General features: G+C 40.6%; 1 protein-coding gene across 4 annotated transcripts in view; it reads left to right on the top strand.

Moving 5' to 3' along the window:
• Positions 1 to 22,874, top strand: part of LOC147155618 (rab effector MyRIP-like) — an 86,661-nt gene that overhangs the window by 51,604 nt on the left and 12,183 nt on the right. For all 4 annotated transcript variants that reach the window (XM_086066317.1, XM_086066316.1, XM_086066315.1 and 1 more), the window contains exons 4-11: positions 5,562 to 5,698; positions 16,013 to 16,099; positions 17,479 to 17,576; positions 17,722 to 17,802; positions 18,075 to 18,236; positions 19,825 to 19,993; positions 21,063 to 21,589; positions 22,173 to 22,307. In XM_086066317.1, coding sequence (XP_085922443.1) covers positions 5,562 to 5,698; positions 16,013 to 16,099; positions 17,479 to 17,576; positions 17,722 to 17,802; positions 18,075 to 18,236; positions 19,825 to 19,993; positions 21,063 to 21,589; positions 22,173 to 22,307 — 1,396 coding nt within the window. The remainder of the gene's footprint in view (positions 1 to 5,561; positions 5,699 to 16,012; positions 16,100 to 17,478; positions 17,577 to 17,721; positions 17,803 to 18,074; positions 18,237 to 19,824; positions 19,994 to 21,062; positions 21,590 to 22,172; positions 22,308 to 22,874) is intronic.

Here is a 22,874-nt window from a genome sequence, read left to right as displayed (position 1 = left end):
TTTTCTCTCCATCTTTTGGTGCCCAGACAGAATGAAATGTATATGTAGAAACCCATTTTTGTTTACAGGTTGTTGTTGTTATTAAGCCCCCAGTGAATTGTTCTCCCTGCAAAGAAAGCTGCAGGTTTTATAATCCACACAGACTAGCTAGATAAAGACACCTGTGTTAGTGTTAATCATAACTGCAGGCTATGGTGTATCTAGATTTCCCACAATGCAGAACTGTGCCTCTCCAGATGTTGTCTCCCCAAAATTTTATTTAGTGCTGTAGTCGTGCAGATTATCTCACGTTTCTGTATTTGTCATTTTACAAAGCTTAGTTACTAATAGTGGTACATTTCATTTGAAGCATGTTAGTATTCCGCAAGTGTGGTATGGTTGTGCTCTGGGAAGTCATCCGTCTGTTTAGCCCAAAGGCAGAAACAGCTTGAGATTTTCTAATAACGATCTTTTCTAAGCAAAGGAAAATTGTGTAACTGTTGCCAGGTGATCTTCCCCCCACATTTTAATGGCACTGGCAAATATAAGTAGTGCACCTATGTAGCATGAGCACATCCATGTAAAATCACATCTCGCACGTCCATGTATAATGCAGAAGGACTTTCTCTTCATTCGTCTTCCTGTCAGAGAGCCACAGGGAGGTGATCAATATTCCGGCGGCTTCCCAGAAAGGTCATAAGACGGGCTAGTTGCTACGAGTGACACGTTTGCGTCCGCTCATGGCCAGATGGTTTAAAATGATCCTCACGCAAAAGGAGAAAATCTCATCTGCTTTTTAGCATTTGACCACCTTGTCCTCTGTCCGGCAGGCATTTGTGGCAGCTCGGAATAAATAAGACAGCCCAGGGATGGGCAATTTAGAGGTAAATGCTGGAGGGGATCACAATTTTTCATCTCTACTATTCGGGGGAGCCATACACTTCCTAGCCAGATGTATGACAATATAATATGTGCAAAATATGTGCTCTTAATATATGTATAATACATTTCTCAATGCATGTCCATCTTAACCCAACAATAAAGGGTTTGAAGAAAACAAAATAATCACATGCTGTATTTTTTTCCCTAGTGCTCTCTTGCCTAAAAATGACCATTTCAGGGACGGTACAAAATTTCAGCAAAAAATAAAAAAATCGGTGCATTTTTCACAAAAATCAACTCTCAAAACTTTTATTTTTAATTATTGAGGTACTATGTTTGTCCTTCATATCATTCGATACCCGCAAAAAAATTATTTGGCCTACTCATGTTGTAGTATGTATAGGGAAGTATAAGACCCGGTGTAAATGCAACTAAGCCATGTTTGCTATCTAGTGGTGAATGGTGGTATTACAACATGAAACTACAGTCGATACATATTAGCATTTTTTTTTCACGTTTAAAAAAAAAATTCTTAAAGACTGTTTTTTCTTTTTCTTTTTTCCAGGATTTCCCACTTCCAACGGCAACCCCCAAATTACCCCCCATTTTTCATGAAAGGAATATTGAACGTTAATCAGCTCTTTTTTTTTTTTTTAAATAGTTTTTATTTGTTTATTAATCACTCAGAATGTAGCTTGCGACCTGTGGGCCTCCAGTTGCCCATCCTTGGCCCAGCCTGTTTAGTGTGGCGATGTAGCTGTAAACAGCACTGGCCTTGGAAACGCTGTCATTAAAAATGTACAATTCCATTTTGTACACCGTTGCGTACATTTTTTTGTTTTCCTCTATTTTCTGTTTATACCCCTTTTGCCAATGTTTTAAACAAAAACAAGTCATGGGATGTTGGATTAAAAGAGAGTGATTCTTGTTAGTTAAGAAATAAAGCTAGATCAATATTTATGTCCCTTTTCTGTTGTGTTTTCTGTAAGTGGTAGAGCTCAATATTTGTTCTGTTCTGAGCACATCTTTTTTCAACAGGAATATTTACTGCTCCAATTATTTACAATTGGCTTATCCCAGCTGAGGGATGGAAACCAAAGTACCCGGAAAAGCAAGGGGAGAATGCAAATATGTTGACGTTCCAACAGAGATTCAAATGCTGTACTGTTAAGTATCATATTCATATTTGTGTGTTGGCTGTTGTATTATTCACCATCCCTCCCTTCCAGTGCTCTTCCAGTCATTCCAGCTTCCTCCCCAAGAAAGCAGAATCTCACTGAAACATATTTGTACTGCATTTTCCCTAAATATCACACAATGGAGCTCATTTAGAAGGAAAAATAACTGTGAGGAGAATGAGAAGTTGGTTTCCCAGCACTGCAGCCAGTATAATGAGAGGGCAGGGATGATGGAAGAACGTGTAGAAACAGTCAGGAGAGTTTCCATAGGAATCCCTTTTTACTTATTCATGCAGCAGCAAAAAATACGGGACTGTCCCAACCTCATTATGCATGTTTTTCCCATAAGCCCATACGGCTCATCCAACACTTGAAAGCTTGTACTCAATTCTCTTTATGCCCTTTTTTTAAACATCACTCCAGGGAAGCCATGTCATGCTTCATTCATTGAGAAGCCTCTCTCCCTTTATCCTTAATCTCAAGCGCTCCTCGTCAGTTTGCTAATTTTAATTGTACTGATTCTTTTTTTTTTTTTTAAGAATATCAGAGCATTGCAGTAGCAACCAAATGTTGCTTTATATTTGAGCAGTACGACAATATGCAACAAATTTAAAACGAAACTCATTATGCACTGCATGGCTAACTCACTTACACATACAGTGATTAAGATCCTAATTAAGATTCCTCACTTATAACTTTGTTTGCTTCTCAGTCCAAAGGTCAATCAATGCGGAGCTTTTCACAGTGCAGATTTTGTTAGTGTTGTGCGCAACGCCAACTCATAGCTCTCTCTCTCTCTCTCTCGCTCTCTTTCTCTTTCTCTCTCTCGCTGTCTGTCTCTGTCTCGCACGCATGCACACGCACACACACACACACACACACATGCACCCCCCCCCCACACACACACTTGTCATTGTATCATCGTGGGGACATGTCATTGACATGATGCATTTCCTAGCCCCTTTCCCTAACCCCAACCGTCAAAAGTGATTGCCTACCCGCTACCCCCATTCCTTACCTTAAACTCTAAAACCAAGTCTTGACCCTCAAAAAGAGGTCTAAACTTGTGGGGGCCACAACTCTGTGAAATCCCGAAATGTTGGCCCCACTATGTAACAAAAACAAGACCACACACACACACCTAACCCTTGTCTTTGTATCATCTTGGGGACATCCATAGACATAATGCATTTCCTATCCCCTTCCCCTAACCCCAACCATCAAAAATTATTGCCTACCCCCATTCCTTACCCTAACCTCAACCATAACCCTATTCAAACCTAACGTCTAAAACCAAGTCTTGACCCCTAAAAAGAGGTTTGAACATGTGGGGACCACCAAAATGTCCCCACAATTTCAAGTCAGTCCCCACAATGGTAATTAAACCTGGAAAAATACATGTGTAAGGGCCCCACAATGTATCGCGCACACACACACGCGCACAGACTGGTGTGACCATTTTCTTTTCTTTTATATTCAACTATAGTAAATTGTAAACAAATTCGTAGTCCGGACAGGAGCTACTGATAGCCAGCCTCAAGCCATCTTCCAAATGATCATCAGTCATGGAGTCACGTGTATCTTCATGTGTGAAAAGGCTGACTCGTGTAAATAAGTGGAGCCTAATAATGCTGTCATGGCCTCACTGTGTCATGTAACTCTAGTTCTTCATAGCTGAAGGGCTTTAATTAAAGATAATATTTATGGTTTGTTTTGAAAGTCTTAAAAGTAGAATGTGTCAGCTTCTTCACTGAAAGCCTTTAAGGACTTCCTTTACGCAACGTTGCCGCACCCCCCCAGCTAGGCCGCCCTGTGCAGCCGCTTATATTGCACATGCCAGAAACCGCTACTGTACCTCAGGCAGGAAATTAAGGAGCTGAGACTCATTAACCGGTCCCGCCGAAAGATGCCGATGATAATAAATCCACTGGGAAGAAGGAAGGGTGTTTAAGAGGTGGGGGCGGGGGGGGGGGGGGGGGGGCAGTCGGTGTGGTAGGCCATGGAGCCCCGGGGGCCACTCTGGATACTTTTAACACTGTTGCTTTTTTCATCTGCTTCATTGAAGCACACTACAGTACAAATACCATGAAAGGACAGTCCTGCTCAATGGCATGTTCGTTCCTATTCAGGATGGTTCATATGTACACAAATTTAGTAAAACACAACTTTTTATATTCACTGTTGTATAGGAATACCCACGTAACTATTTTTAACTTCTTTTTTGTGGCGTGGGAAGAAATTTTCTTCATCCGTATTATATGTAAGGGATTTTACTAGACAGTATTGCAGAATCTTGTTGTGGACGTACAATTGCTTTTACAAATAGATTACAGTCAATTTAGGGCTCTGGAGTCTGCACAATGTTGTCAATTAGTGGAGCCTAGAGTTCAAAATAAACATGGTGAAGCAGCACTTGGCTGTTTTGCTGCAAACAAATGGAATAAGCTGCCAACAGAAGTGAAATGATTGTAAGTATAATAAAAAAACACACGTCTGACTGAGGTCTAATAAAGCATTAAAAAAAAAATGTTTTCGTTCTTTTAGTGATTTTGTAATCTTTTATTTCAGTTGTTTTTAAATATTTAGTGCTTTTGTTTTTAAATGTTGTACTTTTATGTAAAGCACTTAGAGTTACCTTCTGTATAAAATGAATTATATAAATAAAGCTGCCTTACCTTCTTCGCAGTGAATAGGGACAGAGTGGCAGATTGAATAGTGAAATTGTGCGAGTTATTGACAGCTTCCAAACACATTCATACTGTACTGTAATTACCTATAGATACCACAAGGTGGCTCCAAAGGACTACTTTTGTCCAAATGAAGCAACTCGGCTCCAATTCCACCGCACCAAAGAATGCAAATGTGTACATTTGTGAGGTTTACTGTAATGCTACTTTGGATTGAAACCTTCATAGAGGTGCTGATTTAACACAGTTTGGTTTTAGGTTGCTGCTTTTGATGAGTCTGTTTATGTATTGGTTGTCATGGTGACAATGGTGAGTCATAAAATCTGCATGGTTGTGTTCACTTTGACTACTGATATGCACTTGAAAGTTAAAGTTGAGGTACACGGTCCAAGTATTTAGTCATTCATGATTAAAATGTCACATTTCCAATTTTTAAAAGATAAATGACTACATTAAATCAATTTACATAATAGCACAAGACATTTTTGATGCGAGCTGTCTTGATCATGCAACGGTGTGCACGCTGCATTCTGCTCTCATTCTATCGTGCTGCAGCGCTAATGGTGACAAATTTACTGCCCATAAAACTACTTTTGCTTACCATCCACTGCTTGTCAAAGAAGCACACAATGACGATAAACACTGCTAATGTGTAGGGCAAGCACATAGGCATCACAATGGTCTACATATTAAATGGGTTTTAAACGTGATAGTTTAACAAATAGGCTGCCAATATCAATCAAATCCAAATTACTTTATGGATGGGTTTTAAAGAAATCAACTTGTGATGCAGTTTGAGCTAAATAAAAATAAATCTTTCATTTGTGTTTTGCAGGATTTTGAGGACACAGTCCCTGGAATGGTATTACAACAATGTGAAGAGACGCTTCAAGAGGTTCGGCAGCGCCAAGGTTTTGAAGACTTTATATAGGAAGCACATTATAGAGAGAGGAGCACTATCTGATCTCCCAGGTAAACTCATCCCTTGCTGTCAGCTTGAACCCTCACTGTGTGTGTGCGTGCATGCGCGTGTGTGTGTGGTGATGGTTTCCCTGCAAGTGTGTCCTGCCGGGTAATACGCGCAAAAGGTTGCGTCCATTTTTGTTTTATCCTCCGTGGTTGGCTCTGTGATGGGCAGCAGCAGGGCAGCTTTTATCCATTCTGCGCCCCTCCCGATAGCATTGTTTTGACCCGGCTGCAACATGATCAGTCTGTCTCCACAGGGCATTATTTTCAATCCCAGTAGGCTAGATTAAATGGATGAAGGGAGCACTGAGGGGATAAATCAGGTCAGACTTTGGGCTAAACTGGATGAGGGGAAGGTTCAGTCTCTTGGCTGTAAGACATTTGCAGGCCTGAGTGATGTGGAAATATAAAATAATATTAATAATAATAATAATAATGTTTGTTTGCAATTCACAACACATACAAGCCCTTATCCTTATTGCACTGAAGATGATGTCATGTAACCCGGTACATGAAAGACCCAAATGTCTCGCTCCCTTTTCTTTCTTGCTGTCTGTAAGAAGGTCACGCATTCGCTATGGACACGTGACTGTTGTAAAACACCGCGGCCGTCATGTCAGCCGCCATTCCACATCTCCCGACAATTGATTTTGTGAAGATCAGTCCCTTGGTGATGAATAACAGTTACTGCAGTGCATGTGAAATCCGCCCAAGCTTCAGCAATGGAAGAGTTTATGAGAATGTTTTACATTCCTGAGGCGTTGCCCCTATTTGCATGAGAGTCCATTATTTTGAGTTTCTGGGCCACATCATAAAATCCCATTCTGGAAGTAGAGCAACAAAGATGATGTAACAACAATGTTATTGAATCCATTTTCTTTCCAATGCAGCACAAAATGATATTAAACACATACTGAATCATGGAATGTATGTAGAGCCCAGAAAGTTGCAGTACTGAAAAACAACCATATGACCTTGTAATATTAACAAACACATGATTTTCCTTTGCTGCCTGGCTGGGAGGAATGTCTTCTGCCGATAAAGGATTAAAGTTTAAAGGCGACTGAAGTGAAAAGTCAAGCATTCAAGGTAGTTCGATTTTATGCTAAGCTACCAAAAGCAGCCACTGGATCTTGTTCCACATGAAAGTGCCAACATTGCGTTGTCCTTCTCATCGCACAGAAAGCTTCGTTTCAAAGAATGTTAAACAACCCCCGAAAGAGTTCAAAACAAGTTTATTTGAGGACCTGTGGGAGTGAACCAGAAAAAGTGGAGAAAGTGCATATTGTGCTACTTTCCTCTGCGGCTCACAATCTCTTTAAATAAATTTAAAAAAGGAAGTGATCTACTCGCTTAAAAAAAAAAAATATATATATATATTTATTTTTTTACCATGTAGACTTGTATTGGCTTATTTCACACCTGTTTTACTTGATTAGAATGTTTCAAACTAAGGCATTATACATGTCATGCTTTCCTCCTGACATTTGCATTTCCATACTGGCAATGGCAATGGAAAACATTTGTGGGAGGCTTCCCACCTCCTACAGCACATCTAGTTAACTCATTTGCTCCCAAAAACATATAAATGCATTGCATTTTAAATGTTTTAAGTGTCCCAAAGACGTATGTATACATTTTTTTAATGTTTTTTTTCATGCTAGAGCATACAGAAGGCTTTGATGCAGCTTCTCAACTGCAAAGAACGGTTGAAGAAATTGTATTTATTACAGAAACGGCCAGCAGGTGGCAGCAGAGCAAAAGAGATCAAACACGGGCCATGTTGAGAAAAAGCTCATTACTCACATTTCTAAATAGATTTGTGAATAATGATGAAACTTAGCTATATTCTAATGCTAATTGCTGCAAAACGGAAACAGATAGAAATATACTTTTTTTTCCTGATGAAAAAAGAGACTCTAATCTTTCTTTAGCTCTTTGACTGCCAGACGTTTTCAGAAAAGGGATGCCGCCAGTGCCAGCCGATTTAAGCATTTTGACTGATTTTCAAGGTCCACAGAAAATGTTCTGTTTGGACTATGGAAACACACGTACTACCAAATGAAAGATTGGACTTTCATCTTTCATCAGAAAAAAAGAGTTTGTTTCTACCTTATTCCGTTCTTTAGTAATCAACAATAGAAAATGGTTAGTTTGACCCAATTTCGCCTGTGTTGGACCAAAATACGGAGAAATCAAGCTTTTAGTGAAACGATATTATTTCATGCATTCTAGTGAATTTGACACTTCTTTTTGTCCATGAATGATGCCACAAACACCTAAATAGTGCTTTACTTCTATAAAACACTACCACCAAGAATGAAAAAGTGTTTTTTGATAGCAAAATACGTTTATTTACATTCAACAGTGTAACAATTTGACAACAATTTGGCAAACTATTTACAAATGTGTGCAACTGTGGTGCTATTTACAAATATGTGGATGTTTCAACGACAGTTTTTCTTTTTGTAACACTCTCCTGCGTGCAAGGAGACGCAACAGCATTTGCACAAGATTGCCTCTTCGCGTGCGCCACTTTCTTGCCGGCCGTTTTTTTCCGGGGAATAGCAAGTATATACTGCAGTGTGTCATCAAGTCTAATATCAGGATCATGCTACGGTTACGTTACGGTGGTGTTACGTCTCGCTTCCCCGTGTCCTTCAGTTGCTATACCGGGTTGGTAGGAGATGTTCTGATCCATTTTATCCACTCCATTCATGGTGGCATCGTAGTCCAGAAACAGTGTCTTCTCCGTGATCAGACTGTACCCGCTCCTCCGATGAATATGCATTGGACTCGGGGTACTCTTCATTGTCCGATCGAATGTCCGCTTGTGCAGCTCCGCGTTTTCCGGCCTTAGCAGCGCTAGCCGCGCTAGCCGCGCTTTGCCGGTGGGGCTTACTACGTGTTCATAACAGTCACGTTGGCGTAGAGCTTCATCTTCATCATCATCATCAATCTGCATTGGTCGATGCCAACTCTCCATCGCCCGATCGAATGTCCGATTGTGTAGAAGTACCCGGCCGGCTATTGTGCGCGTTTTCCGGCCTTAGCAGCGCTAGCCGCGCTAGCCGCGCTTAGCCGTGAGGCTTACTACGTGTTCATAACAGTCACGCCAAAGCTTCCAACTTTGGCGTAGAGCTCGTTGTCATCATCATCGTTGACATCAATGCGCTTTTTAGTATTGATTGATGCTTTCCGTCTTTGAAAAAAATGCTCAAGCTGAGCTGCTTGTAACCGGTTGCTTGGTCAAGCCATTGTGGCTTGGATCAGCCATTGTCTCCTCAACACTCTAGCTCCGCCTCACGTCTTCTACTGACGCCCACGGTGGGCGGCCCATCCAACCTTGTGCAAAGAGAGTCATCGCTGCCCTCTAGGGGCCAAAACGAGTCTTTGACTAATCAGATCAGCCTGATACTTTCAGCACAGCTGCCCAAGGCTTTCCTGCACCCGTTTTTGAAAAAAAAAAAAAAAAAACATAGGGGACGTCTTTTAACGTCCTCGGCGCCCTTCCCTAGGTTTATGCTAAACGTTTTATAACGTTTATGGCAGTCAAAGAGTTAGGTAGGTTCCATGTTTTTGTAGCAATAGAACACAATATTTTGTGGGCTTGCAAAATCAGTCAAAATCCAGTAAAACAGCCGGAAGTGAAGGGGATTACTTCTGTGAAAATGGCTGGGAGTGAATGAGTTAACAACAAGCAGAAGTGTGAAATTATGTTGAGCTTTCGTTAATGTTTTTGGAGGGCTATGGATTTCGACACAATGTTATGGTGCATATCCCAAAAATGAAAGAATATTACCCAAGACAAGTCTCCATTTTAAAGGTACTGTAAGCTACAGCAGCCAAACCAATACATGTACTATAATATCACCATTAGGTGTATCTTTATTTTATTTTTTATTTTTGCACTATTTTATGCATACCAGGCCAAAATGAGTATGATGTACGTTTGACATCTATGCGGTCTATCGATTGTATGTAATACAATCCAAATGGCATGGCAAATGAACTGCTCGGAATAAGGTGTTGCGACGTAGCTACATCGGCTACTCAATATCCAAGCACGCTCCCACTCAAATCAAATTTGTGTGACCCTGCGTCACAAGTTACGACAGACAATCAACACCAACAATATACACGATCGCTATTTTTGGGCACCCAGACCTTTTTGGTAACTCCTGCTAATAATATCGGGAACATACAACAAAAGAGTTGGCCTGGTAATTTCTTGTTTCTAGCTATCAGTTGTGCTTTAGTAATGTGCTAGCAACAGCACATCAAACACAGTATAAACAATCCAATGAGTACACAAAGTAAAAAATTCACCTATCATGAACACTGCTAAGTTACATTTACACAGTTAAGATAGCACTTAGTGTATTATGCTCTTATTCTGAAAAACAACATGCAGTACTTCCAGCGAAGGATTACAGCTAATTTAGCTATCACTAAATGGTAACTTTTGGTGGTTAATGTCACATAAATTACTCCAGAACTATCTCAGGGCAGGACGCGGCACAGCCACAGTGTAATTGAAACTGTTACGAGAGAAATAATGCTAAAATAGCACATTTCTACAACTTTCAACCACCCCAGTTTAAAATAGTGGAAGTCTCCATCCTGTGCTGTGTGTGTGGTTGTTGTTTTTTACCACGTCATACTACGACAGTTGTCTGTACTGTGCCATGTAGAGCTAAGAGCACTAGACACAACATTTTTCCTCCGTATTCTCCGGTACAACTCCACTGATATCTCATGGACTCTGAAATCACTCCGCCAGCACCTCTCCTGCCACTGGTCTAACATATTTGTCACTTTTGAGCATTTGCAGCTGAAATGACAGAAGTGAAAGACCCAAGTTGGTTACTTTACCCTTTTCCGTAATCTCCTCTTTGCTGAAGGGCTCAGCTTTCTTGCCCTCAACCTCCTCTTGAATACAAATTTTGCTGTCATTTGAAGAGGAAATCTGACTGCCCCAAACTGAGGCAAGAACACTTGAACTCTTTTAATAGGAAGTCAGTTGCAATGTGTTACACTGCAGTAGAAAAATAAAAGATCAAACAGGAAGGCAACTAGCCAGTAAAGTCACGTTTCCACGCGGAAGTGAAAAAGATGGCTTGAAATGATTGTCTTCCTATGCTGGGTCGTATCATTAGAGAGGGCCTGAGATGCTCAGACACCCAGAAGGAAGTCATAATTTCTCTTGTCTATGTTCTTTCATCTGAAAGCTTTGTTCCTCAGAGTATTGTGCGTGATGGGCAGAATGTTAAATAGAAGCCCAGTGTCACATGAATGTCTGCAATGAAAGTGACAGTTGGTGCAATAATTGAACAAAAAGTCTGCTCGCCCGCACAAAGGGACATTTGAACATGAGAGGAGGGCGAACTGAAACTCTGACCTTTGTCAGCTGAAGCCGATTTAGCTCACTTGACATTCACTGTCAGATTGAATTACGCACATGTTGCTAGTTCCTCGACTGATCCCCAGCCAGAGACCCAACTTTTCAAGAAGCAGCTTTTGCTGTCATGTGATGGGTTGATTTGCCTCTCTGCCACAATCCTTTTCACCGTAATGACAGGTTGACGGCTACCATTTAACATCTGACACATTTGGCTTGGTCTGCTTATACCGCAATTTATTGTATTATCCTCTTCTATATACTCAAAATGTCACACATAGTTAATTGAAATGAAATGACTGGATGATTATAATTGCGACTGAATGAATTGTTTCTATATTTATGGTTACCTGCAGTTATGGTTAACCCGAATTACTTCAAAATTAGGCTGGACCATAGCAACACCAAGGTCAATAACAGGGAAATAAATATTGAGTTTTCAAAGTAAATTTTTAGGGGAACGGTGCATCAAATTTGGCGCTGCATTTCATAATTTCTTCAGAACGAAGAAAACATTGAAAGAAATTGGGAGGCATATTCAACATCCCACGAGCTACAAAAAAGTTGTTTGGAGCCATATGTTAAACCTAAAAGAAAGTCCGCCATTTTGACTTTGTTTTGGAATCGGGCCCCAGTTTTGGAGTGGTCATATTTTAATGAAGTCCTAGAAAATGTGTCCGATAATCTTCAAACTTTGGGTGTTTCATCTAAAGATGTTTTAGATGAAAAGTTATTAAAATATGTATTTTGTTGCACACTGTTGCCGTGGCGATGCGCTCTTTTCAAAGAAAAATTATGCTTTGTTTTGAGGGTCTAAACCTTGGCAAATACTCTTTGAAACGTTGCACACACAGAAGGCCTTTTATTTTGTCGTGGGTTTAAAGTGTTTTAGCTGTTCCTGCAGCACTACAATTGTTGAAAATGAATACTAAAATCTTCAACTGGAGTCTAATACTCCATGTGGTTTAAAGGATCTTTGTGGAGTTTATCACTTTTTTTTACTCACGACTGCCACCTCTGGCCCAAAGCGTAACTGCAGCATCTGTGTCAGGCTCGTTCATGGTGCACGTGCGAGTACGTGCACGATCTTAAAGCGACAGCCACAGTTGACAAACGAAGACATGACTTCAAACGAGGTAAGACAAACTCCGCCCCTCCCCAAAGAAACTGTGGAGTGTGCAGGGTCCGCACACTCTACTATAAAGGGAAGATAAAAGTTGATACGTGCAGTCAGAGGAAAACAGTCAGGGCTCTTCATACTCATCTGGGCATTGGTGGAGCGTGCATGATGTAGAAAAAGCTTTAATGTTACCTTTTTAAACGGCACGATGCACCTTCAATGTTATGACAGATTGCAATTAAAATGGTATCACTTCAGCAGAATACGAGAGAAACTCTTAGTAGATCCGCATGCCAGCTTGTTTACTTTCCTCATCCCTTGTGATGTTAGCAGATAGCCTGTCAGTTGAGTCCTTGTTGTGAAAGCATTGTTAATAAGACATTTGCTGCCAGATGCTCCATTATAATTGAAAGGAAAGCATCTGGACTCTTTCCGCTGTCTTCTGGCTGATCTAAAAGCTGCCGGCACTTCAGGAACTTTAGTATGAAGGAAAGCTATACTGTCTCATTTTGTACAGTATTTGTGTTTTCTCTGTATATGATACTTGTGTTTGTGTTTGGAAACACATTGGCGCCATAATAGCACAGCAAAGATGTATTTTGTAATATAGTAGAGTAATTCACACACTGATTAACATTGTGCACATCACTCTCAGTACACAACACAATTCCAATAAAGTTTGGATGTTATGTAAAATGTCAATAAAAAAGCATGCAAGCAAATAAAATGGCTGAATTCACCACAAAGACATTTCATGTTCAAACTGATCAACTTTTTTGTCTCTCCCTAGTCCCTACTACTGTATTTACTTCAAAAGCTTGGAATTCTTTCCAATTCTGGCTTGCTGTACAACTTCCTTTGCTCCACAGATGGGGGTCTTTGTTGTCGTATTTTGCATATCCATCAAACACATTTGGTATGCTGGCAGGCCAATGTAGTATCAACGCCCTTTAACGACAAAGCCACATGTGTAGAATGTGTTGCTCCAAAACCTGAATGTACATGTTTCATCCTGAATGGCGCCCTCGCAATGGACGCATATGGATGCTAATAGCCACCCATACTATTAGAGACTCTGGCTTTTGGACTTTTCTTTGATAAGAGTCTGGATAGAGTTTTTTTAGTTTTAGCCTGGAGGATGTGACGTCTATGATTTCCAAAACCAATTTGAAAGGTGAACTCATCAGACCGCAGTTTACTTACCCACTTTGTGTCCGACCATCGAAGACGAGCTAAGGCCCAGAGAAGCTGATTTTTTTTCTGGCTGTTGTTGATACAATATATGGATTTTGATTTTCTTTGTACATTTTTAACTTAACTGTTTACCTGATCCCACGTGGTAACTGGTAACATCCTTTATGCAACTGTGTGATTTTTATTTATTTTTAGGTAGTGTGGCGAAGCAAGATTTATTTTCCCCCATTTCTTTTCTTTTTTCACTAAATGATCATTATTGCTGTTCCTGAGAAACTAACATAACAGGACGGTTAAATGAGTGACTGAGTACACCAAATCTTATATACTTTAATATTACACTACAGTTTACTGTAAATGTCCTCCCTGTTGGGTTAAAATATGATTTTATTCCAATTAATTTCCTTGTAATTAAATGTGCCTGCTAATTTAAAGCAGCAGTTCTCACTTGCAGCCTTATAAAGTTGTTCCTTGGCAGCACTGTGGAGCTTTAAGAACAACAATAATGTTTTAATGTTCCTGAAAGGCAAATATAATTTTTTTTTTCATTTTAACAGTAATTTAAATGCCTCTCTTTGGAACGCGCCATGCACATTGGGGGTGCTGTGGTATACATTAAGGAAGAGATCGAGGTGAGGGGGCTGCGCAAAGAGTGCACAGCTAAATGCTAATGTCAGCATGCTCACACGCCCCCACAAAGACTATTTTGGTCTTATTTAAGCATGTTTGCAAGCCTCCACTTTGCTGGTCAACCTTAAAGGGCCTGGTGACAGCTGGTCACAGATGGAAAATGGCACTTTAGCAAAGCACTGTTTGTTTATTAAAAGATAAAAATGCATTAAGTTAAGTTGTCACAGAGCTCAGGGCACTGCATTAATTGTTTCTTCCTCCATTTTGTCTGCTGCGTTCCCCGTAAACTCAAACTCTCTTGCAATTGTCACTCTGAAATCCCTCCGCCTTATCTCTACTATTAGATGCGATGTCACATTTTTAAATTCAGGCTTTCCTGATGCAGTAGCTGCCAGAATTTGCAGCGCATACACAATGGAGTCACAAATAGTCCACATAATCTGCCTTTCTTTTTGTCTCCTACCTCTCATTGCATCATAGCTGGTCTAATATGAGCTTGTTAAGGAAGAAAGAAAAGCAGAAAAAGTATGCGTCAACACCCCTCCGCAATGTCTAAGAATATTTGGCAGCCTTGTGAGAAATGTCTTGAAGCAATGTCCAAATAAGAATTTTGTATGCGGCATCCCATCTGGTTGTTTACTTTAATCAGCTGACATAATACTGAAATCACTAAATGTGAATTATTTATAAAGCTTTGTCTAAGTGTGTTTCCAATGCATATTCACTTGATAATAAACACACTGGTCACAACTGCTGTCGGACATCAATGCCAACTACAATCAAAGTAATACATTTTAGTCTATCATGAGCAAGGCTGCAATGGGCTGTATAAATATTAGATTTTTTTTCACTATGTTCCGCTACTTCCACCATTTTCCTTGCTTATTGTCGTACTTTCTGCCCTGCTCGCGGAGACAATGTAGTTGTAAAGTGGCATTGATTGGGCTCGAACAAAAAACATGTCACTAATCTTTGGGAGACTGTGAGTCTTTGTGACTGCTGGGTATGCAACGGCGCTGCACTTTGGTAAACATAGGATTCATATTGCAGTAAAGTCACCTCACTGCATATTTTCTTAAGATGAACATTTATGGGAAGACTGAGCTCTCATCCAATGGCAACACGGTGTAGCATAGCAGCAGAGTGGCGGGTGTTGAAGCTAGGCTCATCATCTAGACTGGGTGACAGTTTGTTATGGCCGAGGCCGTTAAGTGCGTCTGGCTCCATGAAGGCAAAATCACACCCAAACCACAAAACAGAATCTGACTCTCAAACTGAAACGACAGCCGATCCAGCTGGAAGACCAATCAAGAATGAGGAGTCTTGTGTGGATTTTGGTTTGGAACGATGACTCTGAATTATGGCTGCTGTGTTAGCTCTGGAATTTGTATTCAGGTTTGAGAGTGTGAGATGAAATAGTAAACGCATAATTCACTATGACAGATTCAGATTGTTTGCTTCTGAAACTGTGTACCCATTTATCCTGTGTATTTATACACCTGGATTGATGTTAACTACATAATATGGCAGTCAGCCCAGGGGTAATGATCTCCAAAGGGAAAATGTGTGTTTAAAGTAAAATTATGTAAGAACCATTTTAACATTATTCATACAATTTTTCAATAAATTGTAATCACATTTGCATTTAGGTCACATGAATGTCTCCCAAAATTTCCGAGTTTTATACGTAAATATAGCATTCCTTCAGAGACCTGTCCTGAATAGTCTGAGTGACTGTTTGAGTGTTTGTTTTGAAGTCAAAATATATCATCATGTGAATTGTCATTGGGTTTTTGTTAAAATAAGAAAATAACTGAAATGAGGAATTCAGATGACAAGAATACAAAGGGTGCGAGAGGGGATCAGCGGCAGCAGCACAGCAGGCAGACTTGAATATGAACACAGTGTTGGCATTAATGTGACAGGGTGTCAGATTGGAGGGGTGACTCACAGCTTCTACGTCTCTTTCCCTCAGAAAGCAGCGTCCACGAGGGAAGTTTTGGCAATGACAACGATGGCAGCATATGTGGCAGTGACTCCTTCTTCTACAAACAGAGTGAAGGTGAGGACGCGGCCTCATTGACATTTCCCACTGTTCTTTTTTCACCATTGAAACTTTTTTTATGCCTTTTCGTGAAGGGTGAAGCTTATACGTTTAGCGTACATTGTCTAACTCATGCCAATGTGTAACATGCTCAAGAAGAAGAAAAAAGGGATACCCTTTGAAAGAAAGTTAACCCCAAAGTGTTCTTGACAATATGTTCTATGCAGCCAACACGGTAATTAATATTGGAATATGAGTTAAACAGCAATCATCACTTTTCATCCATGTCGGGGGGCGGACATTTTACCACTTACCTCAACCAAGGAAGAACTGTATTTTACTGCCTCAGCACCATATTTTACAACTTGGTAGATATCCACGTCCATCATATGCCTGAATTTTGTCAGAGCCAAACAATGAGATATTATTGAAAATGCAGGCAAATAACCTTAAACGTGGAAAAAGATTGTTGCAGTTACACCTTGGTCAGGATTTGTATTATCTACTCTTCTTTGGCCCATGCTCCACCCATCACAACGTTAATTGAAATTAGTTGTCTGTTTTTTGTGTTTTTTTTAATGATTTTTATTTTATTTTTTTTTACACCTTAAGCCTTTTAATAAAAAAATATTCACTTATTTTCACAGAAAAAACTAAATGATATATTATATTTGTGTAGGGATGGGTGAGTACAGAGACTAGATTTCAGTATTGGACCATACCCGTCCATTCCGTTAGTTCAAGTTGTCAGTCCTTGTGTATTGGCCGCCCTCTTATGGCCGGTTCACGATCAGGAACTACAAATGAGAAGAATAGAAAATTACCATTAATTCTATGCACTTTTAAGGAAAAATGCTGTATTTGTATACTGGTCTTTATTATGTTTTTTTGTGTGTGTGTGTGGTGGGGGGGGGGGGGGTTGTTCTAGTGGTATCGGTACTTGGTATCAGTGACTACGGAATAGTTGTGTACTCCATAGTGGTATCGGTCTGAAAAAAAGTGGTTTCGAACATCCCTATATTTGTTTGCTCTGTTATGTAATCAGTCATTGTTTTCCAACCCTTATTGAGTCAACCATTTTACATTCCAAAAATCTCGCAGAAACATGTCCCAAAAATTACGAGTGCTTACATAATGACACAGATGTACTTGGTGAGTAAACTGGAGATTTTTTAATTGAACACAAATCTAATGTACTCGCAAGAAGCTATAAGTTGTTATTGGAAGATTCTGTTCTGTCTGTCACTATATGTCACTAGCATAGATAGATAGATGAATATTAATCAATTAAGTGAAAATGGATAATTTCCCACGGTGCCCCTCTCGGCACACTAGTGTGCCACTGCAATTTGGTTGGGGATCACTGGTCTAAGTGTTCTTCATATGTGTCACATCAGGGCATAGTATGGCTGAGACGCTTACGGTCGCATTGCGTGTTGCTGAGGAAGCCATAGAGGAAGCCATAGCCAAGGCAGAGGAGTTCAGTGACAGTTTGGTGAGACCTTTGACCTCGCTTCCTCCCGTCTGTCCCACAGTGATCAGCAGAAAGTCCGATTTTTCTGCATAAAATAACCGTAATTATGTGTTTTGGTGATCTCTAAGTCGTGCTAGCATTTTTAATGGGTTGTATGTGTGTATAGGAGAAGCAGAATGAGGCTCGGTATTTGCGGGACCACAAAGAAGAGCTCATAGAGGAACTTGCTACAACCATTGTACAAAAGGTATTTTGAATTGTTTTTTGTTTCCTCATGCTTATAAATATAACACTCTTCAGTGGGTAGAGAAGAAAACACAAGCTTGGCTAACTCTATTAAAATGTAAATTCACAGTGTATACTTATAAATAAATCTAATACCTAAAATTCAGTTCTCCCCAGACTTTTGCATTGCATTTTTGCTGTAACTGCTTCTTAGTATAAAGTTGTACAAACATTTTCTAATGCTTTTTTCCCCCCTTTTTTCTTTTCTTTTTCTTTTTTAACTGTTTTGACTAGATCATCCAAAGGAGGAAGCGCTCAGAGATGCAGACAGAGTATGACTTTGTCTGGCCTCAGCCTCAGTCATTGATTCAGACCAGTGATCAAGCCTCACCGTCGCAACCTCAAACGTCTTCACAAGGATCTTCGGACCCCCTCAAAGCATCCTCCAGCCTCTCGGTTAGTGAATGCCTCCACACAAGCACACCATGCCGCCGGCATCCCAAGCAAAACAAAAAAAAGGCTGTATTTGAGTGCTTCATTGTTAACTAATTGTCTGGATGATTTTATGAGAACTTGATAGGGATGAGAATCAAAAGCTAGTTTGAAATTTCCTTGCGACAAGAAAAAACATTAAGACTGTTTAAAGAAGGTTTGGGAAACGCTGCGACCTTGAACGAACTCTGATGTGAAATCAGCATTCATTAGCGTTGCAAACATTCGTCTCTCAGTAGGATACGGGCTTAAAGGCCTTTTCACACTGCACTTGTGTTTGGGGGGGGGGGGGGGTTGCCGCAGGGCAACGCACATGGATGACGTTGGCTTGCGTAGCACTCAACCAGGAAGTAACAGGGAGGCTTTTGATGCTGGTTGACTTAATGCTGTAAGCACTCTGAAATCACTCCGCCAGCCACTCTCCTATCGGTTGAGCCTTCTGACGTCAACGCGCCACCGCTTTTGAATTGAGCATCTTTCCATTTGAGGCCTCGGCGCGCGCCCAAGTTGTAGCATGAGTTGGTGCAAGTGCAGTGTGAAAAGGTCTAAACAGAGTCAATTAGAAGTCGGCTTATCCCCCCCCCCCCCCAGATTTTGTATTGGATTATTTTACATTAGTGTAATTGTAATGTTGTGAATATATTAACTGTTTAAAAGTATTTCTGATCAAAATGTATAAAATATTCAGTAATTTAGAAAGGAGGCTTTCCTTGAGAAACAAAATAAGCCTACAGGTGTCTATTACCTGTTATTTTGTCTTAAAGCATTATGTATTAAATCACATTTCACCCAAAAAAATGAAACGACTGAAGCATAAATAAAAATATGCAGCACACACTTTACCAGTTGCACATAAACACTTTTGTTAGATTCTCACAACTTTGCCTGCAGGGACTTTTTGTCATCAGTGACATTTGTCATCATCCCGTGCTCGAGCAAAGCATCAAAGCTCCACTCCCAGGGCCTCCCCGCTCCGTTTCCCGCTGTTTTACTGTGTCGTGATCAAAGTCTCGTGGAATGCGCTTGGATCCTTCCTCGGCAGCTCAGCCCGCCACAGGACGGCCTCTGTTTATCAGCTTCCCTTCATACACGCTCAATTAGACACACTTGCATGCAAATATGCATTGGGTTACTTATGCTGTGGTCTGGGCTCACTGTTATCTCAGCATTGCATCCGTCTCCAATTATTGTGCCTCTCTTTTCAATATTAACTCTTTATTGGCTTGTTTTTAGCGCCACCTACTGATGACAATTTTTAAGCTCACTGAGTTTCTCCTTACTGGTACAGAACTTCTTAGTGGATGTATTGAGATTAGTTACCTCTATTAAAGTGATTGTTTTGAATTCCCTTTAAATACATCAACTAAATTCAGGCATACAGAATGCAAAAGGTTTATAATTTAGTGCTTATTCAAAATGAGTAATGTTCAGCCTTCTATATTCCCGTTGTAGCCCAGTAAATGGTCCTTCATGTGCATTTCGACCTGTGTTTCTATGTGTGTGTGTGTGTGTGTGTGTGTGTGTGTGTGTGTGTGTGTGTGTGTATTTTCAGCGCTCACGCTCAGCCTTCTCCCTCACCAGTGACGACTCTCCCGAAAAAAATTCTCAGGACGAGGCTGTCGGCACAGGCGACAGTCTACAGGAGTACTCGTCTCTGAAGAGAGAGGCCAAGGCCACGTCGCTGCCCACCTGGAAGAGTGTCGACCGTCTGGACAATTCCAGTATGACAGTTAATTTTTTCGTATCCTACCAACTTAGTTTACAGTCAAGATTTATAGCCGTCATTGAATGTGTGTGTAAAATATAAGTGACGGTATTATTTGGAACACTTTTTACATTTGTCAGCAGAACACAACATGTTCTATAAGCCGCTTCAGTCTTTTTAAAAGTCAGAATGTTTTTTTTTGTTATGGCAACAAAAAGTGATTAGAATCATAATCATCTTTATTGGCCGAGTAAAACACACAAGGAATTCATCACCGCTAGTTTGAGCTACACTAGTATTGCAGTAGCAAGCAACTGTGACAAACAAAAACATATCCACTGGTATGGTGACCTCACTAGTCTAAACATGACATTCTGATTAATATTACATTTGTAGAATATGAGTGATGCAGCAAAATCCAGCTGTTTTTATCCATCTCAGGGTGCTGCCATTTTGCCACTTGCTGTTGACTGAAGATGACATCACAAATGCTCAGGCAATGACCAATCACAGTTCACTTGATTTCTCAAGCTGAGCTGTGATTGGTTGTTACCTGAAACCTGAGCATCTGTGATGTCATTTTCACTCGACAGCAAGTGGCAAAATGGCTGCCTTCTGATATTGATCAAATGTGTTGGATTTTGCATCTTAACTCATATTCCACTCGCGCATTATTAACCACAATACCATATTTAGACTAGTGGGGCTGCATAGAACATATTATTGTCAATTAAAAAATGTTTGGGTTGACCTCTTTGAAATAACCCCAAAGTAGCCTCGCTTCACCCTCCCACCCTCTTGCGTCTGTGCCTAAAAAAATGGTCCCAGCTCACTAATGCTCATGCGCAGTGGCACAAAAAGGCAGCTACATTGCTAGCATGACTACTGCCAAAAACGAAATGTTACCGGTTTGTAGTATTTTTGGGAATGTAGACCACATTAGCCTCCTTTTAACATTTTGGTCATCTACCATGCAATTCTATTTGAATTAAAGTCCCCACCCCCACCCCTGTTGCTAGTGTCAACTGTTGGAAGCATTTGTTATCGATTAAACCTGTCCTTCATGTTTTGCCTTGTTCATCCAGGTGCATCCTCAGTTCTCCAAAGTCCAGACGGCAACTGGATCGCTCTTCACAGCTCTCAGCTTTCTCGTCCGAGCCTCCTCACGAAACGGAAAAGCCTAGTGTTCAGTGTCTTGGAAAAGGAGTCCGGCGTTGTCTCAGCCTACGACGAGATGGGTTCTGACTCCGAGGAGGACGACCAGGGCAGCTGGGGCGCAGCGCTGCAACAGTTCCGCCGCAAGCTATCCGATGAGACCTACTACACGGACTCACAGCATGACCCAGAGTGGACATATACGCAGCACCTGCCTGTGACCTCACCTTCCTCTGGGCAGTACACCAACACAGAGACCCTCAATTCTGACTCAGAGGCATCATCGGCACGGTCTTCGTGTCCTCGGAAACCACCTCAAAACCTGCTTTGGAAGAAAGGACCATCAGACACGCACCTTCACCCTTACCACCAACCACTGTACCAACAACACCTACACCAAAACCTCTCTCCATATCCGCTTCTCTCAGGGGCTCTGGATGTGAACTTTAACCCCAAGGTGTGTGCACAGATTATTTTTTGGGGAAGAATTTAAATGCTACCTTGACAACTAGACATATTTGGTAAGGGGCCGCACTAGGCCTTATTTCAAGGTATCAGTATTTTTGACGTTGGGGCCCTCTTGTGGCCGTTTTATGATCAGGAACTAGAAATAAAAAAATTTGAATACAGTATAGATTTGCCATTAATTTAATGCAATTTTAAGGCAAATGCTATATTGGAATATATAGGTGTTTCTTTAAAATTACCTGTCGTTTTTAGGGGAAATTTTAGGTATCATATGTAGTAGTTGCAGTATTTGTACTGGTATTGGTCCGGGGGGAAAAAAAGTGGTGTTGTATATCGTTAATATTAGGTATATTTACAATCTGTGATGCAGTGCACTTCTATACCACTGTAATCTACAACCAATGATATTGTTAAAAAGTTAATTCTTCACTTAATGCCTTTCTAAATTTGGCAGTCACAACTGGAAATGGCATTTCAGCAAATTGAGTTAAATGGTCAGATACTACAAAAAGTGCTTGACCAGTCAAATACTGACTGGTAAAGAAACGTATTTATCCTATCCACATTTGCAGGTGATGGGGGACAGCAGTGAGGCAGAAGAAAGGCAAAACGACCAAGTTAGAAGGTCACGGCGGCGGCGCAAAAGCAAGAGAGATTCATCAAACGAGAGCAGGTCCGGGAGCCAGAACTATTCGCAGTCCATTCAGGTAACATGGCACCAAATTCAAATTATGACTCCCTCAGGGTGTGTGCATGAATGTTGAGAAATGCCGTTAAGTCAAAACGTCAAAGGTATGAATAAAGGACTGCATACATACATTTACACTGCGATATTGCTTTAGTGTCAATGAGATTTTAAATGTTATTGTGAAACCTTGAATTGCCACTGGGAGGCGCAAAACATCTACAGTTAAAAAAAATTTTTTTGCTGAGCCTATCCCAGGTGACTTCTGGCAAGATGTCTGATACCCCACTGAACTGCATCCATAATCCATCCTCTATCTCACTTATCCTCATTAGGGTCCTAGGTGAGCTTGAGCCTATCCGAGCTGAATTTGTGTGGGAGGCAGGTTATACTGAACTGATCGCCTGCCATTAATAAGGCAGTGGGCACACGTTTTAGGAATACTCAAAGAATATATTTGAATTTTAAGTTGAACAGATGCAACCGTTTTGATATCATCATTTGCAATCAATTTTGTTACAGCTCCTGACTTTCTTTGTTGTCATTAAAAGTATACATTGTTGAATATTTCATTAATATGTTCAATTTG

This window comes from Leptonotus elevatus, chromosome 21 (assembly GCF_054856555.1).
Source record: "Leptonotus elevatus isolate MCC_2025b chromosome 21, RoL_Lele_1.0, whole genome shotgun sequence".
Lineage (NCBI taxonomy): Eukaryota > Metazoa > Chordata > Actinopteri > Syngnathiformes > Syngnathidae > Leptonotus > Leptonotus elevatus.
The sequence above is the reverse complement of the archived record's forward strand: the minus strand, read 5'-3'. Positions and strand labels throughout refer to the sequence as shown.